Source organism: Ctenopharyngodon idella, chromosome 6 (genome assembly GCF_019924925.1).
Source record: "Ctenopharyngodon idella isolate HZGC_01 chromosome 6, HZGC01, whole genome shotgun sequence".
NCBI classification, from domain to species: domain Eukaryota; kingdom Metazoa; phylum Chordata; class Actinopteri; order Cypriniformes; family Xenocyprididae; genus Ctenopharyngodon; species Ctenopharyngodon idella.
Window position 1 is genome coordinate 28,011,543 of NC_067225.1, and position 16,070 is coordinate 28,027,612.

The 16,070-nt window shown below is 36.3% G+C and overlaps 1 protein-coding gene across 1 annotated transcript; it reads right to left on the minus strand.

The window, feature by feature from the left end:
- Window positions 1-1,613: 1,613 nt before the first annotated feature.
- On the minus strand, window positions 1,614-15,326 carry LOC127514975 (immunoglobulin-like and fibronectin type III domain-containing protein 1). Its single transcript, XM_051898271.1, is given in 25 exon segments — window positions 1,614-1,722; window positions 1,866-2,192; window positions 3,813-4,109; window positions 4,283-4,475; window positions 4,950-5,035; window positions 5,127-5,349; window positions 5,351-5,436; window positions 5,555-5,683; window positions 5,776-5,955; window positions 6,048-6,344; window positions 6,653-6,946; window positions 7,285-7,426; window positions 7,814-7,938; window positions 8,037-9,452; window positions 9,862-10,134; window positions 10,667-10,835; window positions 10,915-11,028; window positions 11,117-11,303; window positions 11,889-11,934; window positions 12,056-12,079; window positions 12,192-12,291; window positions 12,511-12,650; window positions 13,015-13,137; window positions 13,507-13,590; window positions 15,114-15,326. Coding segments are annotated over 24 exon segments (5,001 nt in total). The 5' UTR covers window positions 13,535-13,590; window positions 15,114-15,326; the 3' UTR covers window positions 1,614-1,720.
- Window positions 15,327-16,070: the final 744 nt, after the last annotated feature.

Below are 16,070 nucleotides of genomic sequence, written 5' to 3' on the forward strand. Positions count from 1 at the left end.
GAATTACATTTAAAAAAAAAAAAAAAAAAAGAAAAGAAAAAAAGAAGAAGCTTCATTTATTTAGAATATTGCATAATTTAAGTAAAAATTAGTAAAAAACTGATTTATTTAACTGTATTACTTTTAAAATAATTTTATAATAAGATTATTTTTTGAAAAATGAGTATGTGTGTGTATAGACAGTATTTATCACATGGTGCAAAATAAACTAAACTAACTATACTAACAGATGGGACAATGACGTGACAGGTCATTTTTGTTTGTCCAAAAGCCTTAATAATAATAAAAAACAAAGATATGACATCCAAAGTATGTAAGGTAGTACAATTAGATCTCTTTTACTGAATCCAAAAGGTTTTAATTATATTTTGCTACATATAAAGGTATTTTAAAGATTTTGAAGTGTCAAAAGGTTATTCGGTTTAATCATACAAAGGCCAATACAGCCATTTCATTTGTGATTAAAATATCTTAAAATGTAATAAATGTATATATTTTTTATTCTGGCATGATTTTATAGCATCATATATCAACATAGTGCAAAATGGTATTAAAATTATGTGTAGAAGTCATTGCTTTGTTATGAGAAAGAATGTCCGAAAAAAAAATTAATTTCATTTATCTCATTTGGAGTAACCAATATAAAGGGACCATTTTGGATCAAGTCATGCAGCCAATATCATGTGACAGGATGTGACATCATTCAGACACCTACAAAGGACCACAGGGTCATGAAGCAAAGTAACTCTCTTTTAACTATTTAAAAAATTCATGTTTTCACTTGTTCATACATAACGCATGTCCCAAAATATCAGGTCATTCGGTACAACCGCTATAAAACATGGAAAATGTAAAATTTTAAAAAATTGTACTAAATATAAAAAGTTTGATTGTCCCTTCGCTAGCTAGCTGGCAAGCTAACTAGCTAGATATTAGCCTGTTAACATTGTTTGAAAATACCGTCATTCGGTATAACCAAAAGTGTCATTCGGTAAAACCGAAATTTTGGTTAAACCGAATGACTTTTTTGGTGACAAATTTTGTCCATCTTGTAAAAAAATGACAAAAGCAGTGCTGATTATAAAAACCACAATTTCATTGTTAACACTTAATAAAACTTCAAAAATAATTATATCTCCATTATGTTTTTTTTTTTTTTTTTTTACACTTTTAAAAACCTTATTCGTCAATGACCTAGACATACTAATAATAGATATACTAATCCGTGGATCTAGTCAGTAGGCCTTCATATTACATTGTATATACACAGTATATTGTATTTATATATATATTACATTGTGCAAAATACACTATCCGTCCGTCCGTCCGTCCATCCATCCATCCATCCATCCATCCTTATAGATACTGATCCATGGATCTAGTCAGTAGGCTTCTATATTACAATAAAATAATTTGCTGAAATATTTTGGCATTGCAGTAATTTATAGATTGTGTTTTTGCAGTTCATTTAATTTTGTTTCTCTTATTCTATTTTGCAGACTCTCTGAAGCTTTCAGACTGGTTGATGATAATTATGGAGCTTTACAAGGAATAAAATATGAGGCTGAGATAGATAGATAGATAGATAGATAGATAGATGTTGAATACATACATGTTATGAGATATCTTTTTTATTTATTTCTTAAGACCACATCAATTATAACATTTTTCACAAGAAATATGATTGCATAAACCATTCTTTGAAGTCGTCCTTTCTGTACTCTGTAAGACAAGAAAGCAAAAAAAGTTGTAGTTAGATGCCTAAAAGTTAAAATTTAAGTCATTTGAATGACAAACCTCATTCCAAAAATATAAAATTCTAATAATTATGAATAGCAGAATTAATATTCAAATAGAAGACATACATTTGACTATAAGTTTGGTGGAGCACTCATCATGACCAAGAGGGCTTTCGGCTACAACTGTGTATTCTCCCATGTCTTTGGGTCCAACCTTCAGGATGAGCAGTGAACAAACACCACACACGTTTGTTATGTAGTAGTTGGGGTTTGTGTTGAGGCTGACATTGTTATGGTACCAGGTAATATGTGGTGTTGGGTTGCCCGTCGCTGCACAGCTCATGTAGCACTCATAACCCGGCGGAGCAGTGTGAAGTTTCAAGGAGACAATAAATTTGGGGGGTGCCTGGAAGTCGAGGGTCCTTGATACAGGCATGGTATATGTGAATTTTTCTGAAAATGAAAGAGAATAAATATATTAAAGGATTAGTTCACTTAAGAATTCAAATTTCCTGATAATTTACTCACCCCCATGTCATCCAAGATGTTCATGTCTTTCTTTCTTCAGTCGAAAAGAAGTTAAGGTTTTTGAGGAAAATATAGTGGACTTCAACATCTACCAATGGTTTGAAGGTCCAAATTGCAGTTTCAGTGCAGCTTCAAAGGGCTCTACACGATCCCAGATGAGGAATAGGGGTCTTATCTAGCGAAACGATCAGTCATTTTCTGAAAAAAAAAAAAAAAAATCGTAATCACGTTGGAAAGGTCACACGTCACGTGTGGTAGGTGGAAGATGGAAATGAGATGGAGTTTTTCGCCCTACCGTGGTACTTCCGCCTACGTCACGCATGACCTTTCCAACGTGATTACGTAATGCATGGCGCATCGCAGAGCTAGTGCAAGATGAGCATTTGTGGTTAAAAAGTTTATAAATGTTTATTTTTTTTTAGAAAATGACCGATTGTTTCGCTAGATAAAGACACTTATTCCTCATCTGGGATCGTGTAGAGCCCTTTGAAGCTGCATTTAAACTGCAATTTGGACCTTCTACCTGTTGGTAGCCATTGAAGTCCACTATATGGAGAAAAATCCTGGAATGTTTTCCTCAAAAACCATAATTTCTTTTCAACTAAAGAAAGAAAGACATAAACATCTTGGATGACATGGGGGTGAGTAAATTATCAGGAAATTTTAATTCTGAAGCGAACTAATCCTTTAAATTCAACTGATTTATTTCAGTTTAATAATGTGCATTTTGGTCAAGAAAAGCAACGTCACTGCATTATTTGTTTTGAGCATCTGGGTAATATTGTCCAAGTGAAGGTACAATAAAAGCTGGATGTGAGAAAATCAAGCACATGAAGTGCAGATCATCACTGGCAAAAGAATTATCCAGAGCTAGAATAATAGAAAGCCTTATACTGCAGCCGACATCCTTATTGGTACATTTTCAGAACAAGACAAGGCGGAGATAGTTTAGTGGCTATATGTCAGAGACAGCAGCACAAATCCCAGAGGTATGAACCTGGAGAAGGGTGACCCATAAAGAGAGTTTCATAGATCTTATATCATCTCTGCCCTTGAGCAAGACACTCATCTCTGGCTTCTCCAAGGGACTCACTGCAATTAGTGTTCTGTAAATTGCTTTGGGAAAAGGTGCCTGTTAAATGGAAAGTAGCCCAGACCACTGCACCACTGATTCTGCAGCTTAGACCAAACATAATTTGTTTTCAGAATTATTTATTTGGGTAGTTGACGCATAATGTGGATTCTATGGATTTTGTTTTTTATCATCATCATGATTTTAGATTAAAATTTATATGATTGCATATGCATTGTAAATGTCCCTGTGGCAATGAGGTCCTAAAATATGCATGCATAGTAAGAATAAAATTATTAAGTAAAATGCTGTTTAAAATAGATTTTAAAAGTATTTCACGTCAACAGCTATTTTTCATTAATTTTATATATATATATAAAAAAATATATACTATTGGAAAATACAAATATGATTTTTAAAAATATATTTTTAAAAACTAAACCAAAAATATGTCAACAAAGTCATCCACAAACCTCTTTGTTTGGTGGTTCCCCAAACTGGAGACACTGATGGCTCTGAGAGACCTATATCATTCTTGGCAAACACTCTGAATTTGTACTCTCTTCCAGGCAAGATGTTAATGACTGTGAATTTGTTGTTAAACAAGCGGTCAACCACTGTGCGCCATGTTTGCTTGACAGAGTCCCGCTTCATCACCATGTAATGCAGATGGTTGTCTCGTTTCTCATCTGGAGAAGGAGTCCATGACAGAGTCACGGTGCCATGGACATTCTGTTCCAGTTCTACTGGACCTGGAGGCTTGGGGTCATCTGAAGATGAAAAATAAACAGGTACCCATATAGTTACCATCAGTATATTAGCTAGTCAAATTTAGAAATGAGATGAAATTGGATTTGGATGGATGGATGGATGGATGTGGCCAAAAGTGTATATATATGTGTTGAAGTTTTGGGCAAGAAATTTGAGGAGTTATGTAACTTACCAGTGACTCTTATTTCAATAGAAAATGTGTCCTGGCCCACCATATTCTTCACATTGACCGTATAGATGCCAGTGTCAGACAGCTCTGATGTATAAATAAATAGCTGAGAACCCTTTTCAAAATTAGTAATCGTCACATGTTTGGCTACTGGAACACCATCCTTTAGCCATGTAATGTCTGGTAAAGGAGAAGCCTGTGGAAAAAATAAAAGTCATGATATATTATTTATTATTTATATTAATTGTAGTCTTGAGTTTTCTTCCTCATTCCTCATTTAAATAATTCCCACCCAAGGCATGCACAACAAAAAGGGGGACAAGGCCTGGGTTGAGTTGTGTTAGTAGTGTGTTGAAACTCGCGGTTATGGTAAGGGCCATGACATTTCCGAAATTTTTGTTGACCAATCACAAAATACTGGTCCAGCCGACCAATCAGAGCACAGTACGCTTTTCGGAAGGAGGGGCTTCATAGAGGCAGGAACTAAACAGAGTGTTACTGACAGACTGGGAAGAGAGGTGCGGCAACAATGTAAAATATGTGAAAAAATAATATATTTTTTAAACATTAAAGCATGAAAGCCTATTCTAGTAGACCCCAAAACAAAATCAATGGCATAATATGGCCTCTTTAAATATTCTGGCTTTGTCATAATGATTTGATACTCTACCTCAAAACTGACGCTGACACGAACTGTGTTTCCAGCTTTAACAACCATAAAGCTTTTCATTTTTTTGTCAGTGAACTTTGGCTTTACTGAAAAAAAAAAGAAAATCAGATTAACTTATTTTTGTGTGAAACTAAAAGCTAAAAGTCAAAGAGATATAAAAACAATATGAATCTTTACCTGGAGGAGGCATGGCGATGATGTAATTGTCAAAGCTCTGTGGAAGCCCCTCTCCTCCTTCATTGGTGGCGATTACTCTAACCCAATACATGGCCATTGACTTCAATCCCACAACAGTAAAGGAAGTCTGAATCACTGTGTTTGTATTGTAACGGCTCCACTCGTGTTGGTCTGCGGGCCTGATTTCCACAAAATAGCCTTTTGCTTCATCTTCCTCACCTTTTGACTTCTGTAGGTTTAGTCCAGGAAAGAGACAGACTGGTGTAGCTTGATCCAGTTATTTTGAGGTCTTTGACCTTACCAGGAGGCTCTGAGGGCAATAACATCACCAATATTTCATTTAAAAAAGAGATATTTTCTTTTTGTACTCTATCTGACAAGTCATCATTTCTGCATATAGTAGCATTGAGTATGAATTTGTGTCTTACTTTTGGGGTCCCTTGCAATTGCACATTCAGAGGGCCCACTTAGTTCTCCAGGGCCACATGTGTTAATAGCGCACACTCTGAACTCATACTCCGCACCTTCGATGACATCTTTTACTGCATATTTTTTGTCTAGATATTGAATGAAATTATTAACATTGTGCTGTATTTAAAATTAGTAAAGACTATGCTACTTTAATTCAAATTAAAGTAATTTTCAAGACCTCTGATTGGATCATCTTTTGGGTTTGCTTGACTCCAAAAATTGCTGCCCTTTTTGCGCTTTTCCAAATTGTAGCCAATGATACTGCCCCCTCCAGTGATGGAGGGAGGAACCCAGGTCAAGTTAATGCAGTCTTTAAAAGCACTGACTATTTTAGGAGGAGCAGGAGAGCCAGGGAATGCTGGGAACAGAAAGAACATGTTTTATTATGTTTAAAACACATGTTTAAAACACATTCTACATCAAAATATGGACAGAAATAAGAAATCTTACCCAAAGTGCCAGCAGCAATATCAGTAGTTGTCATGACGTCACTGAAGCCCTCAGAGTTTTTTGCCCGGATCCTGTAGCAGTACTTTCGGCCACAATCTATGTTTGTGTCTCTGTAGGTAGGCTGTCCAGGAATGTCTCCAATTTTAGTCCAGGTGTTTCGTCCCAGCTGCTGCCGCTCCAGGTTGTAATTAGTCAGTGGACAACCACCATCATCTTTTGGGGGCCTCCATTTAAACTCAATGGCAGACAAAGAACTTTCTACAATTTCTACAGGTCCTTGTGGTGGAGTTGGCCTGTCTGGAAAAACAAAAAATATAGTAGTGAGTAGTGATCGGTCACAATGACAGAATAGTTGATTAGTCTTCCAACAACCAAATAGCTGAGGTCAGTCAGTCTCAGAATTTTTCTTCTTTTTGTAGTTATATTTTTAGTGGTGGTTCTTTAATTAGCATACACACAGCTAAAGCATTGTAAGAGTTGTATGCCACAATTAAAAAAAAAAATGCAGACAGATGTTTTGGCTGTTGCGTGATATATGTACATTTAATATTCTTCCAAAATATGCTTTCATACAACATTTAGGTCTTAAGTTTTGCAATACATACCAAGTATGATAAGTTTTGATGTTGCCTCTACAGTGGCAAATTCATTCTTGATTTTGATTTTTATCTCTCCGGTGTCTTTGCGCTGACACTTAGCAAGAAGTAGACGGGTATGAGCTGAAGACTTTTCGATCTTGACACCGTGACCCTGCAGCAGCTCTTCGTCCTCTTTAAACCACTGAATCTTAATTGGTTCTTTTCCTGAAAATGGTAGCTTGAAGGAAGCATTTTCTCCAGCTTTTACAATAACAGGCTCTGAGAATTTACTCAAGGTATCTACATCAATTTTTGGTGGATCTGAAGAGAGAGAAAAATGAATTTGTAATTGCTTTACTATAAATCAAGGCAGGGTGGTAAAGGTGTTGTTTATTCGTAGACAGGAATGAACATCCACACAGCAATGTCACTTTTATGGGTCCGGATACTCATTTAATGAAGGCATAAAGCATTACATCAAAACAGAATATCATCTAAGGTGCCTGTCTAATTCTACATGTGAGAGGTTATCACCTGACATCTTTTCCAACCACCTGCCCCCAACACACATTGCTCACTGCCTTCTAGTGTGAATAATCGATTATGGCTCCAGCAGAATTAGATGCATTTTACTGCCAGTTTGATGTTGAACAACTTACCTTGAACAATTAATGTAGCCTCTGATTTACGTCCTTCTACCTCAAACTTGTATTTCCCAGCATCTCTTTCTTGGCAGTCATTGATGATTAGTTTGTGGTTAGCTCCATCTTTGACAATTGTAAGTCCATCTTTGGACTCTAACTAAAGAAAAAAAAAAATCATTACATTTCAAATATAATATAATATAATATAATATAATATAATATAATATAATATAATATAATATAATAAAACAGTTGTGCTGCTTAATATGTTTGTGGAAATTCACAAATTCACACTTTTATTCAGCAAGGATGCATTAAATTGATCAAAAGTGACAGTAAAGACATTTATAATGTTACAAAAGATTTATATTTCAAATAAATGTTGTTCCTTTGAAAAAAATCCTGAAAAGAAAAAAAGTATCACAGCTTCCACAAAAATATTAAGCAGCAAAAACTGTTTTAACATTTATAATAATAAGAGTCATTATTAATACCAATAATAATTGATATAAAAAATTAGGATAAATATAATAAATTGCTGTACCTTTTTTCCACCTTTGTACCATAATCCAGTTTTATCTTCACTGTTAATTTTGCAGGACAACTCTGCTGATTCTCCAACGTTGGCTGCAGTATCTGACAACCCGTTCAGGAAGTGGACTCCATGGTCTGGATAAAAGTGCACAAGAAATGTCAAATAACGTCATCTCACCACTGAGAATCAGTTGACTTTATACTAATATGGAGCTTCAGGCATGAAAACATACCTATGATGCTGTTAGGAACCAGTTCACCGACTCTCACACGCTTCTTGGCCTTATCACCTGACCCATCTCCACCTGATCTGTCTAAATCATACCCATCTCCTTTTCCATCTCTCAAGTTACCATCTCCTCCTTTTCTGTTCTTCCCTGTTCCATCACCTTCATTTCCATCTCCGATGCTAGATTCTCCACTGCCATTTTGTCCACCTCCTTTCCCTGCCGCCATGGCTGCCATCCTTTCAGCAGCTTCTTGCTCTGCTTTGGCTTTTCTGGCTGCCTCATCTTTTTCAGCTTGTGCTCTCCTAGCCGCCTCATCTTGCTCTTCCTGGGCCTTTCTGGCTGCCTCATCTTTTTCAGCTTGTGCTCTCCTAGCCGCCTCATCTTGCTCTTTCTGCGCCTTTCTGGCTGCCTCATCTTTTTCAGCTTTTGCTCTCTTAGCCGCCTCATCTTGCTCTTCCCGGGCCTTTCTGGCTGCCTCATCTTTTTCAGCTTTTGCTCTCTTAGCCGCCTCATCTTGCTCTTCCCGGGCCTTTCTGGCTGCCTCATCTTTTTCAGCTTGTGCTCTCCTAGCCGCCTCATCTTGCTCTTCCCGGGCCTTTCTGGCTGCCTCATCTTTTTCAGCTTGTGTTCTCCTAGCCGCCTCATTTTGCTCTTCCCGGGCTTTTCTGGCTGCCTCATCTTTTTTAGCTTGTGCTCTCTTAGCCGCCTCATCTTGCTCTTCCTGGGCCTTTCTGGCTGCCTCATCTTTTTCAGCTTGTGCTCTCCTAGCCGCCTCATCTTGCTCTTCCCGGGCCTTTCTGGCTGCCTCATCTTTTTCAGCTTGTGCTCTCTTAGCCGCCTCATCTTGCTCTTCCCGGGCCTTTCTGGCTGCCTCATCTTTTTTAGCTTGTGCTCTCTTAGCCGCCTCATCTTGCTCTTCCCGGGCCTTTCTGGCTGCCTCATCTTTTTCAGCTTGTGCTCTCCTAGCCGCCTCATTTTGTTCTTCCCGGGCCTTTCTGGCTGCCTCATCTTTTACAGCTTGTGCTCTCTTAGCCGCCTCATTTTGCTCTTCCAGGGCCTTTCTGGCTGCCTCATCTCGTGCAGCCTGTGCCCTCCTGGTCGCCTCATCTTGTTCGGCTTGAGCCCTCCTGGCTGCCTCATCTTGAGCTTCCTGAGCCTTTCTGGCTGCCTCATCTCGCTCGGCCTGAGCCTTTCTGACCGCCTCGTCTCGCTCAGCCTGTGCCCTCCTGGCTGCTTTATCTTGTTCGGCAGCCCTCCTAGCCGCCTCATCTCTTTCAGCCTGGGCCTTCCTGGCTGCTTCATCTTTTTCAGCCTGTGCCCTCCTGGCCACCTCGTCTTTTTCCCTTTGCAGTCTGTCTTTCTCTTCAGATAAACGTCTGGCTAGTTCATCTGCACCTTTCCCATGGGCATTAGGATCATCTGAAAACAGAATCACTTACAATATACACCACACTATACAATACATTGTCATTGATATACATTGATCAGGCAAAAATACAGTACCGGTCAAAAGCTTGGAATACAGCATATTAGAATTATTTCTGAAGGATCATGTGACATTGAAGACTGGAGTAATGACTGCTAAATATTCTGCTTTGTCATCACAGGAATAAATTACATTTTAAAATGTATTAAATAATATTTCACAATTTTACTGTTTTTACTGTGTTTTTGATCAAATAAATGCAGCCTTGGTGAGTATAAGAATACCCCCACCCACCAAAAAAAAAAAAAAGTTTTATCACAAACCTTTGACCAGTAGTGTATGCATTTTAAAGTGCATACAAACACAATTCAGCTAAAAGGGAAAATAAATCAGGAATCCTACCTTCCACAATCAAAGTCCCCTGGCTTGACCTGAGCCCAGCAATAGCCGTGTAGACTCCCTTGTCGTCTTTTGTGCATTTTTTCACTGTTAGTTTGTGGACTTGCTTGTCTTTTGACACTCTGATGTCATATTTGTCCCCATGCTCAACAGAGATGTCATTGGCGCACCAGGTGATTTGTGGTACAGGGTCCGATAAGGCACACTCAAACATTGCATCCTGCCCCTCAACCACTTTACTGTCTTTCAGCATGTTATTAAACTTCACATCAGGCACTGGAAGCACAAAACAACTCTTAAACATTGATGGTTAAAGGGATAGTTCACCCAAAAAATATCTCACCCTCAAGTTTTTCCAAACCTGTATGAATTTCTTTTTTTCTGCTGAACACAAAAGAAGACATTTTGAAGAATATGGGTAACCAAACAGCTGATGGGCCCCACTAACTTCCATAGTATGAGAAAGAAAATACTATGGAAGTCAATGGGGTCCATCAACTGTTTGGTTACCAACATTCTTAAAAATATCTCCTTTTGTGTTCAGCAGAAGAAAGAAATTCATGAAGGTTTGGAACAAGTTGAGGGCGAGTAAATGATGACGGAATTTTCATTTTTGGGTGAATTATCCCTTTAACAAGTAAAAATTAAGATTAAAGCAGCGTAAATAAGTAGTGTGAGAATAGCTTCAAATATTATATGTTGCCAAACAGCAACACTGTACCATTTAATATAATAAACAGTTACTATGAATATTAACCTCTTAAAACAAATAAACAAACAAAAACCCATTGGTATTATAACTACTTACATGTTAGGGAAGTTGAGAACATGTTCGCCTCCTCTACATCCACTTGATATAACCCAGCATCTTCTGGGCCAACATCTCTAATGCTGAACAAGTATGTTTCACCAAATTTCTGCATATTATGTTTTGTGGCATCATCAGTTCCATCTCCATAGTCAAGCATTTCCCCATCCTGGTATGGGTAAATTGAAATGCATTACACTTAAAGTATTGTTGATGACATTTGAGGATATTTTATTTAGGGCACTTACTTTGTAGAGGAAAATTTGGCTGTTAGCATCCTTCAACTTCATGTCGAGTTCAAATTCTGCTGTGCCATCTGTTTTTACCTCAATCTGTTTCATGCTGTGGATTTTCTCAACATACTTGAGAGAAAAATTCAGAGATTTTTCATACTGTATATGCATAAAAAACAACAGTGTACAAGTGACTAATATTCAAAGCAAAAGAGACCTTCAACTGTTCTGCCTCTCTTTCCTTTTTCTTCAGGTTCAGTTTTTTCAGCATCCACCTGAAGTCGGTTACTCCATATTCCTGACAAATCCGTTCATAATCTTTCTTGGCTGCACTCAGTAACACTTCCCAGAACCTTGGATCGATTTCTCCCTCTTTCGTTTGTTTTTGCCTTCTCTTCACAACCCTATATGAACAGAGTACCAAAACGGATCAGACTGTTTCTCAAAAATATATAGAAGGAAACTTCGGCTATTATCGGTCTTCATTATTATTATTATTATTATTATTTTGCTTAAGATTTTGGGTAAACAAGTGAACACAATAAGGCATACATTAAATCAACTATATGATAAAGGTAGATTTTCACTGAGTTCTCTGAATATATTCATTTCATTTTTGATATTTGGATAAATGGATTTGTGTTTTATGACTGTTTTACTTCTTAGATGTAGCTGAAAAGCCATTAAATAGTCTGTAACATGTTGTTTAAAGACATGTTCTCATTATTACAACTCACACTTAAAGTAGTGTGACAACACGCCCCAGTGGTCATTGTGTATGCAATGACCTGTATCTTTTTTTTTAATAACAGTGGAAATGTACAATAGCTTTTCTGTGTCCTAATACAAAAAAAAAAAAAAACACCCTGAAAGATATTTACTATAACTAACCCCGTGCGCCCTTACTTTATTATTTCTCCCCCCGTTACATCATATTTGTTGCACCATATATATATAAAATGTAAATATATGATACAGTGATACGTTACGTTTTTTTCAGCATTTTTCTGAACTCCTCAGGGTCACTTTTGGGGGCTGAAAAATTAGACATATTTGAAGTTATTTTGACACTATGAACTCTTTTAAACAATCAATAGATCTTCAAATACTGTTTATTTCATTTCAAGCATCATTAGCTAGAGCATCATTAGCATACCTGGCTCTCTTTTCTTGAATCCAACTGAAAAGAAGAGAAAAGGATTGATTCATTCCTATATGGCATTTTTATTTTAATCAGTAATGGAAGACTACTAGATCATTATATTCAAATGAACTTCAAATGAATTTCCTACCCTCAATGACATTCAGTGCAGCGGTACAAATTGCTCTTCCAAACTGATTTATAACAATACATTTGTATGTGTCTGCTTGATCCGAATCTACATTTGGTATCTGGAGAAAGAAGTAAACAGCAATACCAAATATCGCTAAGGAAAGCGAAACACAGAAGTAAACAATTATAAATAAATTAATTTTCGATTATTTATATAAAATACATTATCTTCATAATTACCAATATCTATGGGTAGTAATGGTACAATTTAAACATGTAGAATAAAAATGGAACAGCTGATTACATGGTACTTCACACAGCTGAAAATTTAATTTCACCTCTAGAATATATTCTTTATTCATCTCATCATATCGTGAAACATATTTTGTTGGATTAGAGAGGTCTCCCTTGTTACGTCCCCATGAAACTTCCGGTACTGGATATCCATTAACCACAGCTTTGAAAAAGGCCATTTTTCCTGCAAATTAAATGGAACAGGTAGCTGTGATATTATGTATTATGATCAAAGATAGATAGATAGATCAGAAAAATGAAATTTTTTTCATTATTCACCCACCCAGTTGATGGTAGCCATTTGACTTCCATAGTAGGAAAAAAAATACTATGAAAGCCAATGGCTACAGTCAACTTTCTGGTTACCGACGTTTTTTAAAATACCTTCTTTTGTGTTTAACAGAAGAAAGAAACTCATACAGGTTTGAAACAACTTGAGGGTGAGTAAATGATGACAGAATTTAAATTTTTGGGTGAACTATCCCTTTAAATTGTATTATCGATTCAAATGCTCCATGCTAAAAAGTAAAAAAAAAAATATATATTACCTTCCTGTATCGTTAAGGCTATGGGTTTTCTGATGAAATCAGGAGTAGTGAATCCAGGTGGCAGTTCCTCAACATACTGTGTGATCATAACACCAGGCACTCTGGATCTCTTCCTTATTGCCACTAAAATATCAGAACATTATTTTCAAAAACAACTCCTTGATGTTTAATTTGGTAAAACAGTGGAACATGTTTTTTTTGGAACTATACAAAGTCAAGGCCATCAGACATGAAATTGCATAGCTATTTATGTGAATGACTTCAGGAAAGTGTTGGAGGATCTTTGAAGCTGCGGACTTGTTGTTGACCACATGATGGCGATATTTTATCACAGCTTTAATCATGAATACTTCCTGATCCTGACATCTACTAAAACTGCTTGATTAACAATAAGGCCATGGGTGATGGAACAAAGCAAATCTACCATAAATGATTCAGATGGTTCAAATAATTTTGTCATTTGGCATCTCTCATATCATGATTTTTACATACCGCCCGTTCCTTTTGCTGGCTTTGACATCTTCAAAATGCAGGATTTGCCTTTAAATTCAGAATTCGGTATAATGGTTGCAGTGTCTCATAAAAAGAGAAAAGAGAGGGTGAAAAACATTAAATTGCACATGTAGGCCTAATCATTACTGTTATTGTCATTATAACAATACATAGGGTGAATAAAGGTTGACGTAGGACAGTTAATTTTCTTTATTCTTCCGTCACTAAAATCAGCATTAGATTAATCCTAAACTAAAATGCGATGACACAAAAAGGCTTCTTTTGTTCTGACATCATTTCAGGGGTCATGTCATACAATATTTGGACAGAACGGAGTAATCAAAGCTCTGTTCCAGTTTGCCAATAGCATATTAGAAAAGTTTGTAAAATTTAATTGTATATGTCAACTGAAAATTATTAGAAATTATCCCACTTTATATTCTCCAAAGTCCCTAGCAAATAGATATAACTAATTCTACCAGCTGCATTTTTTTCTTGTTTTACAGAGACTGTTATTGTCATTAAGAACCCTATCATAAGGTCTTACCACCGATGAAGGCCTGATTTGTGTTAATAAGGAATATGAAACACTATCTGACAGCTATATGTCCCTAAGTACCTTGTGGATGTCAATCTGTATGCCATGAATGCAGTAAAATTGAAGCCATATGCCCTCTGTAAAAACATTTTTGTAAAACACACCTATACCTATACATATATATATATATATATATATATATATATATAAATGTTTCATAACCACATGGGAAATGCTATATACATACATGTAAATAATAACTTTTTACTGTTTTGATGCATGCTGTCTAGCCAATAACCAAAAACTATGCCATTAACTGAACCAGTGAACCAATAAAGATATATTAGGAAGTGATATTATATATTTTGCACGTAAAAGTAACACAAGACATGTTAAGGTTGACAGGATCCTTTCCAATGATTTTACAAGCACAGGGCTAGTCTTTACCCCTTAGCTTTTGATAGGTCACATACCTAATAAACTTATCCGAGCTGTGTATGAGAGCAATTATGCTTTAGCTTATTTATCGTTTTTAAAATACTAATAAATAATAATAAATAGTTACTAATAAAATAATACAATTATATAATATTAACTCCCCAAAGTATTCAAGAATATGAAGAGAACCGCTATGTAACTATATACAAGGTAATGAGTTTTCACCGATAACCCACTTAACATAACTACTATGGTTTTAGTAAAGCGATACAGACCCTTTGCTACATTAAACTCTTATGAGACCATCTGACTTTTGCAATTACGTATATGTAAGAAAGCACTTTAACATTGTTTGCTGGCATCCAAAACACTTTAGAGCATTCTAGGCATCACAACATGAGTACCATCTGGAATCTGATGTATTTACTATGCATCACTACTTCGGATCAGATCTGTTGTAGGGTATCTTCCCATTTATAAGTCAAACCTGAAATATGAGATTTTTTTTAAAAATGCTTTAAATTATTTTGCATATTATTTATTAATACATAATGATGTATAATATTGAGTATTTTCATGTTCTCATCTGGAAAAAAGGAAGTAAAAGAAGAAAGAAAGAGAAGCAACTCACCTTCACGTGTAGCTAACTTGCTCTGTCAACACAACCGTGTTCGACTCCCACAATTTATTGCAGTCTCTCTATTTTGTTCAGCAATAAAACAGTAGTGGGCCAAATTGAAACCTCTCAAGCACTGCAGTCATATTAGCTGTCACATTAAATCTGTTATTTGAGTGAGGTTTACAGCGGCAAAGGGACGGAGGTCCTGTCCATAGTTCATGGTCATACTTATTCTGTAAATAGTGAGAGTGACATTCAAGTTGCTTTTGTGGTGACTGTTCATTTGCCATTGCCAGGGACAAGATGTAACCTCACCCTTGCCAGAAAACACAAGAATCTCATTTACACCTTATCACACTGTTTGATCTAGTTGTTAGTTAAACCATCTAACACCATCTCTACGTAATGACTTTACATTAGGTGTAAAATAAGAAATAAGCTAAGTGATGTTGGAAGGCACCACAATAGCAGCACTCATCTCAGTAATTCAACATATTTTTATAGCAATGTTCTTTCAGATATGAGAGACTATGTTAAATTCTTGTGTTAATGGGACACGCTATTTATAGTACAATGATGCAATAAATAAATAGATATTATGTCTTATGTGTCGGGAATGTAGCCCCAAAAGGCAGGTGCCATTTCACATGCACAGGAGCTGGCCGCACTTTACATGCCCAGACAGCTTAGCAGCTCTCACAAATTACTGGTCACATTATTTGTGCGCAATAAAACACATAATAACCTTATGACTTGAAACTTTGTCCTGATACGAATAGAGTGCCGCAGGGATGACCTATGTAGGCCAAAATCTGGAAATTAGTTAGCATTTTAGCACTTTAGGCTTCCATCAAACTTAAGTTAAATGCCTGAAATAAGGTGTGTGGTTAACCCAAGCTCAAGATAATTTAACGTTTTATTCTAAAACAAAAATACAAACCTGATTCCAAAAAAGTTGGGACACTGTAC